At 32.3% G+C, this 8929-nt stretch overlaps 1 protein-coding gene across 1 annotated transcript; it reads left to right on the top strand.

Annotated features, from left to right (window-relative positions):
- The first annotated feature begins 222 nt into the window (after positions 1-222).
- On the top strand, positions 223-4696 carry LOC134270643 (uncharacterized). Its single transcript, XM_062752883.1, has 9 exons — positions 223-308; positions 566-595; positions 932-1062; positions 1153-1312; positions 1838-1968; positions 3305-3455; positions 4008-4138; positions 4228-4376; positions 4589-4696. The coding sequence occupies exons 1-8, from the start codon at positions 254-256 to the stop codon at positions 4363-4365; spliced, it is 927 nt and encodes a 308-aa protein (XP_062608867.1). The 5' UTR covers positions 223-253; the 3' UTR covers positions 4366-4376; positions 4589-4696.
- Positions 4697-8929: the final 4233 nt, after the last annotated feature.

Genomic DNA, 8929 nt, shown 5'->3' with positions numbered 1-8929 from the left:
TCGCCAAACTAAATGGATTGTCATTTATTAAATGATGAAGTGTCAAACATAAGCATGATCAAAACATTATTTTTTTTTAAAAAGTATCCCTTAAGACATTTTTGAAATGCCACATATGTTACTCGGGTCATGATTCCTGTCGCATTCAAAGTCATTCGAATTCGATCGGCTGATTTTTGCTTTGGGCATTTCATGGGATGTTATAAAAACATCTAACGGACAAAGGAAAGGCACTGCAAACCTGAATTTGAAGATGGGCTGCCGTGTAACTTTCCTCATAATAATTTTGGTGTTCCTTTTCAAGAACTGTAAGTTTGAGTTTTTATTATTTTTTTTCGCTTTTGAAAATGAATATTTGTAAACCCCATAAAAGGATTTTTATTACATGGACACATACCTATTTTTGGAAACTCCTACAGTTTATAATTGGATGGGATGGATTGAAATATAGCATGTATATGTGTTGTATGAAATACCAGACCTGCACTTAAATTAAAACAAAAAAAAAATATCGAATGTAGATATCAATGAATTAAATATAACGAAAGATTTACTTTAATTTCAGCATGCATTACTGGTTCTAAAAGTGTATCAGGTTTGGAATAATATTTCAAATATTTAATGAAATAATGTTCTTAAAACCATTTTGAGCGTATTTTTGATCCTTTATTAGTTTTATCACAATATATGATATGTTCTTTTAGAAATACGTATTATAAATGATTAATTATTAAAGCACACTTCATTTTCTCTTTAAATTGGGACATATACAGTTGTGTAAATGTCTTGAAAGTAGATTTACCTTATTACTATGCACAAATTAGTTTTTTACAATCAAAGCAAGCGTCACAATTGTATGAATGAAACTCGAAGACACCTGTAAATAGCTAGACAAAAAAACACGCAGAAAATTATTTGTTTTTTCTCTTAGAATATATGGGTTGTTTCCAAGACCAGCAAGACCGTACTCTAACCGGAAAGTATACAACGACGACATCCATGACCATTGAAACCTGCAAGAATATTTGTACAAAAGAAAACAATCAGTTTTACGGTGTTCAGGTTCATCAATATATTCAGTTACTGTACTGATTTCTTAAGAATGTGATTGAATATGTTTTGCATATTTTAATCTTACATGCATTGTTTTAGTATTCCCACCAGTGTTTCTGTGGAGATTTTCTTTCAACTAATATCCCAAAGCCAGAGAGAGAATGCAACATGAAATGCAGTGGAAATAAGAACCAAATGTGCGGTGGACATTATAGAATGAACATCTACAGGAACCTAAACTATAATCAAGAGCATTTAAGTATGTACTCTTATTTAGGTGTCAAGAAAATTCAATTGTCCTAGTATCCACCGACAGACAATTTATTTTGTTGGATCAGAATTTATGACATCTAGTCAGATGGTCTTATTGCTAAGCTGGAAGACAGTCATATGCCCAGCAACAAGTATTCTCTGGAAATACATAACCCTATTTTTGGAATTACAATGTCTTATTTCTTACCATTTAACAAATTTGGTTATTCAGAAGCATTATAAATAAGGACGAGGAGAGTCGGATCAGAAATATTTCTTTACTTGCATATATTTGTACGGATGCGTTTCTCAAGTCAGTAGAAAAATTACTGTAGTAAAGTCAGTAGAAAAATCACACAAGTTTAAACGAATTTGCCCCTTTCTTCGGGTCTCAGGGGTTATAGTTTTGCTCGTTGAGCTACGAGGCATTATTTTCTGTTGCGGCATATAGTCATTATTTCATATTTAATAAACATATTTCCTTTTGATGTTTAAGTCATTTAAAAGAACGTGCATTTCTTTCTCATTTTAGTACACTTGGGATGCTACCAAGACCAGCCTACCCGAACCTTAGCCGGAAAGAAAACAAAATCGAAATCAATGACCATTGAAACCTGCAAGAATATTTGTACAAAGGAAAACACCAAATTCTACGGTGTCGAGGTTCGTCAATTTTTAAACGTTATAATATAGAGAATAATACATACCCTTTTCCAATTTGATCCTGTATCAGTCCGAATTTTTACCAGAGGGCCGAAGGCCCAGTGAATGTTTTGTGGAGGGCTGATACAGGATGTGATGTGGGAAGGGGGATGTTTTATTATATTTATTACATACTTAGTTATAAAATACAGCATGCATTAAGCTGAGAAGAAAATAAGTAAATAACCATGCATGGACCTCTTATATACATGTACATGGTCTATTGTCTCATACGATTTGGGTTTGTTTCTACTTCTATTTCAATGCACTCGATCCGTAATTTGAAAATAATCTATTACAATTACATGTATTTGTAAATTAAGATTAACCTTATTTTCAAAGAGTTAAAATTAAGAGAATATGAACCCACCAAAAATTATGTATGATCACAAGTACTGTTTTTGTGGTTTAATTTACTAAGGGTGTGATGTTGGCGTCACAATAGCCGTATTAGCCCTGCAGGGCTGATATATTTGCAGGGCTGATATAGGTTATCAGCCCCGCAAATCCATATCAGCCCTGCAGGGCTGATACAGCTATTGTGACGTCAGCCATATCGCATATGCAAAAAAACTGTATTTATTACTAAGTGTGTAATAAATAGAGAATAATACATACCCTTTTCCATATCACATCCTGTATCAAAAAAGTTGCTTTAGAGAGGACACCAATATCAGCCAGAGGGCCCAAGGCCCGAGGGCTGATATTGGTCGAAGGCTGATACAGGATGTGATGTGGAAAGGGGTATGTTTTATTATATTTATTACATACTTAGTTATAAAATACAGCATGCATTAAGCTGAGAAGAAAATAAGTAAATAACCATGCATGGACCTCTTATATACATGTACATGGTCTATTGTCTCATACGATTTGGGTTTGTTTCTACTTCTATTTCAATGCACTCGATCCGTAATTTGAAAATAATCTATTACAATTACATGTATTTGTAAATTAAGATTAACCTTATTTTCAAAGAGTTAAAATTAAGAGAATATGAACCCACCAAAAATTATGTATGATCACAAGTACTGTTTTTGTGGTTTAATTTACTAAGGGTGTGATGTTGGCGTCACAATAGCCGTATCAGCCCTGCAGGGCTGATATAGATTTGCAGGGCTGATATAGGTTATCAGCCCCGCAAATCCATATCAGCCCTGCAGGGCTGATACGGCTATTGTGACGTCAGCCATATCGCATATGCAAAAAACCTGTATTTATTACTAAGTGTGTAATAAACTAATTTATTAAGAAAATCATCGAATTTGACCTATAATTTTTACCTCATTTCTTGAAGTTTTCCAGTGAATGTTTCTGTGGAAGCATGCTTACAACAAATATTCTAAGACCAGACAGGGAATGCAACATGAAGTGTAATGGGAATAAGCAGCAAACATGTGGTGGAATTTATAGAATGAACATCTACCTTAACCCCGATTACAATAAAGGTTTGTATATGTATTAATTATACTCGGTCTCTATTTTTTCTCGGGCTTCGGGGAGCCACCCTGTTCTCTATTTTAAGGATTTATAGTTTGATTTACCTGACAGCAAAAAATGTTACAGTTTGGTTTATTGAACTGCAATATATTCAATTGACTATACAATGCGAAATAATATTTCTTACCATTCATCAGATTCTCCTAATAAAGTAGCACGCAATAGCGAATAATGCTATAAATGCAGAAATATTTCTTTATTTACGATATATCAATTTGAGTAAGATACCAAAAAAGTTGCGTTAGTCAGTAGGACAAAACTATCGAAACGATCACAAATTTCACCCAATCCCTAACAGTCAGGAAGTAGTTGTGCTCGTTGTTTTCTTCTTTTGCAGCAATGATAATCAATATCCAGTGCTTATTGGTTATGTTTTCCTTTAATTCAAATTTCTAAGAAACATTTTCATCGTCTTTAAAGAGGATTAACTTCCGATATGAAATAAAACTAGATGTGAATTGTATATAAACAACTCCAGCTGAATTATTCTCCTTTTTCAGCATATTTGGGTTGCTTCCAAGACCAGCCTAGGCGAACCCTAGCCGGAAAGTATGTAAAATCGACTTCTATGACCATTGAAGTCTGCAAGAATATCTGTACAAAGGAAAACAGCAAGTTCTATGGAGTCGAGGTCAATATTTCCTTTTTTTATTTAAAATTGTGTTGATTTGTTTAGAAAGTATTTGAATCTGACCTCTAATTATAGCTTATTTCTTGAAGTATTCCTATGAATGTTTCTGTGGAGATTCTCTCACAACAAATATTCGAAAGCCAGAAAGTGAATGCAACATGAAATGTAATGGAAACGGGAAGCAAATCTGTGGTGGAGTTTATAGAATGAACATCTATAGAACCTAGAATACATTAAGGTAAACAGCAAGAACACTGAAGAAGGTAATGCTTTCAGGGTGTTTTTTTTTTAGAAGAACGCGTATATATTTGTTTTTGGGTATATGCCTAAATTTCCCGTAAACGGAAAACAGACAAGTTTTCCGTAAATCTGGAATACACCTTAAATAATACCTCTGCGGATGTATTTTAAGGAAAAAAAATTAAATTGTTTTTGTTCTTTTACTTGCAGGTTCCAGCTTGACGTTTAAATAAGTTTGCGGATCATTTCAGTTATTTTCTTTCAGTGACATTATTTATACGACTTTTTACAAATAAAATGCATCAATAAAACAAGAAACTTTTATAATTGTCCACCTTTTATATATATATTTAAATAATTGATTTCAACATTCATTGGTAATATAATTAAAATCAGATTTTTCAAAAATATATCTATTTTATCAAAATAATGAAATGGATTACTATATTGCTTGTTTACGGGCGATAATTAGTTCGTTCTGCATTCTATTATGTAAATTGCGCTTTTTCATTATATTTGAATTCTAATTAATAAATTAAGAAAAACAAACAGGGAAATGCGTATTTTACAAATAACTTTCCGATAAAATCTTACAAAACGAAATTTACACGATTCTAAACGCACGATCTCGCACGATTAAAACCGCACACGATTGAGTCTGATACACGAACGATCTTGCACGTTACAAACGATCACTCACGATACACGAACGATTCTACACGATTGGTTTGTCAACAATAACGTAGCCACTGTATCAATTGTATAACTGTAACATAATATTAAAATAAATATAATGAACTTTTTTTTTTAAAAAGTATATATGATAAAGATCAGGCAAGTTTGTAGCGAATCTGGAATACATCTGAAATATCTTAGTGGTTATGTTTTAAGATAAAAAGTTTATTCTAATTGTGTTCTTGTTCTTTTACTTGAAGGTTTCGGCAAGAAGTTTGGATAAATTTGCGGATCATTTTAGTCGTCTCCTTTCAGTGACTTTATTTATATGATTTTGTACAAATTAAAGGCATGAATGAAAGAATAGCGAGGTGGAAAACTTAAACTTATACAGGGTGTCCCAAAACATATGTTACACTTTTAAACCGTTATAAAAATCTAATGCCTCAAGTTACATTAATGAAATTTAGAATGTATACCGGTATTAGAATTATTATAAATTTTTGGTCAAGCATACATTTTTTACAGTTACCTTATTAATCATCAATATTTTTCATAAGAATAACATAGGTCATTTTACAGCATGTTCCAAATTACGTCCCTTGGAATTAACATTGTTTGAACAAGATTTCTGAAGTTTTTTTTACCAAGTTTTTAATGTAACATTCTAACAGGTTAGCGGTTTTTTAACATTGAAATTGGGTTTCACCAATCACTAGAATTTAAGATTCTCTTTAACTACATTGTTTAAAAGGAAGTTGTGCTTCATCGTAAAACGATGCATCTGTTAAATTTTCAGAGTTTCTGATTAAAATCCAATGGTCCAACTCTAAATAACTTCTAATTTCTGTCTCTTTCAAATGCTTATCTTATGAGTAATCAGTTTTAAATCGAATTCGAGTATTGTATGAATGCTAGATTTACCAAAGGTGCTATCTTGTTCATGTAGGACACGTCTAAGGGATTTTTAAAAAAATAAAGTTTCAGTAGAGTAATAACTCAATTAATGGTATTAATGTTCTCTTTGGTACGGGCATTCCTTGGTCTTCCAGGACCAGAATTAAGTCATGTGTCAATTATGGTGCCTTTAACTTCAAACTTCCTCACAAATCTGTAAATTAGCATTCTGTTGGGCACTTTTAGGATGTTGTTTTCTCATGAATTTTAAGTAGCAGATTTACACCCATATAAAAAGTTTGACAATTTATATCAGCTGTTCACATGAAGGTTCCATATTAAAAATATGACGACGTCATTTGGACATCATAATTACCCGAAGTTATAACAGAATTTCATGAAAGTTTAGCAGATAAAATGTATGCTAATACACTGGATGTTGACGAAATATCTCTGTGAATGCTTGTGGTTTGATAAAGTTATAGATGATCAAAAGTGTAACATATGTTTTGGGACACCCTGTACGTGTACTTGTGCATAAACTTTGACGTACACGTACACGTTTTTTTTGTTTTTGTTTTTTTTTGTAATTTGTCTGCTTCCACGTTATATAATCAGAAATAATGGAACGCTCACTTTTAATGTTATTTTAATGTAAAAATGCATCTATTCAAATTAATGAAGTGGATTGAACAGCAGGCATAAATGCTAATCGTCGTTCATCCGTAGGGCAAGGCTAAGGCCAATTACAGGTACATTAAACATTCAGTAACATGTATAAGGAGTAGATTATCAATTGGTTCATATTAAGAATAAATTTTAGAATGAATTTTAAAAATGGCCGTATGTTGGAAAGGCTTCTCAAGTTTCGAAAAAAAATAAAAAGAAAAAGATGAACAAGATATTCATTCTGATTCATTTGATGACCAATCTGTATAACTTACAGAAATAGATGCATTGTCTAAATAGTCTTCACAGATGAAAACATGCTAACCATATAGAATCTGAAACAAATTTTGTACGGACCTCTTTACATGTAGTTGCATATTGCTTTAAATTTCGATTTTTTTTACAGAGTATGAATCTTAGGTTTTAAAAGGGGATGCTTAATCTTCGTAGGCACCTGATCTCAACCCTGGAATTTCAAGTGTTCAGTGTTTTATGCTTATTTTACAAAATTGTTTATGTGGATTTTTGAGATCGATCTCTGTCTGTTATCTTCTTCTCTTCATTTGACAAAAAAAATACACATACACAGAGTTCTTGTGTATGTATAATTTTATATGCCCATCTTGTTTTCAACGCTATACACAAGTATTTCAGTACACAAGGGACGTACTTTAACTCTGATTTCATTGTTGTTTTTTTAGACAGTTGCTTCTTCATAACCGTTTTTCATTAAAGAAACATATGGAGATAACGAACAGTATTCAAGATCAAAAATCCATAGAACAATACAAAATAGGAGCACAGCAAACACCGACCTCCAGCATATTAGAGGTGGGATCAGGTACTATAGGGGAGTAAGTATTCCCTGCCGACCGGTCACACCTGCCGTGTGCTCCTTGTCATGATCGGGAAATAAAGTGAAAATCCGTCGTCAATTCAGTATAACTGTATATAATGGACTAACAATTAGATAAAAACGTTGCATTTGATTGATATTTTTGTATGCTTACCAGGTCATTTTATCGACCATAGAACTTACGAAATGATGACTTTAAACGAGACTGTTGATCTTTTTGTTTCATCATTCTGTTTGCCAATAATTTACATTAGAAATTGTTCATACCAAGAGCATGCACTTGCGTACCGAATCAACTGAGATATACCGTACAAGTAAAAATTTTAGCGAGGATTTAATTTTGGCATTATTAGCGAGGGTTCTGAGATCGCTAAAATTAGATATCGCTAAAAATAAACTTTATTTAAATTGCAATAGCTTCTTTAGTGAGCATTTTAAAATCGCTAAAATTACTTCTCGCTAAAAAATTAACACCATATTTTCAGGAGAAATCGCTAAATTTGCGTCTCGCTAAAATTTCCACTTATACGGTATAAACTCTTATGCAGATGATGAAGGTATATTGCTGCATAAGTATAATCATTTTGAAAATAAAATAGGAGAAGCTAAAAATACAATATTTTACGTCCATTTTATTCATGAATACAAATAATATAAAGCTATATATGTTTCTTCTGCATATTAAAGACTTAAAAATAAACAAAAACAGTTTGTATTGGTATATTTAGTTAAGAAAAGTGTTAAATATTTCGGCAAATAAGGAAATTAATTATATTTATTCAGAAGAAAAAAAGAACAATTGATACAATTGCTTCATAATGAATAGAACGAGCTTTACTGTATTCAGTGTTTGATAATTGTTCGCTGATAAAGTAACCGAGGAAATTGTTTTTAAAAAATGTAACAAGGATTAATCACTTGTAAGTTGTTAACGAAAAAAATTCGCTCGGACACAGACGACAATTTGCTAGTAAAGGACATCAAATTTAGACAATTACCCGGTACTCAGGCCATTAAGCATCCAGGGTTTTTTAACATTCAAAGGCCAACCTCGACAGGAAGCCTTATATTTTAAGGGCCCCTACCTTTTACGCCTAGTACCAGGCACATAGCAATGGTACAGTTAATACTTCTGTTTACGCCTTGGTGTCATGTAAATTTTGTGTTTACAGCCAACCAGAAAATTCAAAACTTTTGAATAACAGAATCATACTTTAAAATATATATATTTTCTGTAATTAACCAGGAGTTTTGCATTTACTGTCACCCTGTAAATTCAAAATGAACAACATGATTGTATGTTTGACGTAGTGCATAGATCGAGAATCAAACCTCGATGCCCAATCACGAAGCAAAAGTCATACCATTCGGCCATCCTGACATGTATATAGATTTGAAGTGACGAAACAAATAAACACAGGATTAAAGAGTATGAGCAAGACAGTTTTTTTGGT

This window comes from Saccostrea cucullata, unplaced genomic scaffold, assembly GCF_032062105.1.
Source record: "Saccostrea cucullata isolate Sc308-1 unplaced genomic scaffold, CSIRO_AGI_Scuc_v1 ctg468, whole genome shotgun sequence".
NCBI classification, from domain to species: Eukaryota; Metazoa; Mollusca; class Bivalvia; order Ostreida; family Ostreidae; genus Saccostrea; species Saccostrea cuccullata.
This window is presented reverse-complemented; position numbering and strand designations above follow the sequence as displayed.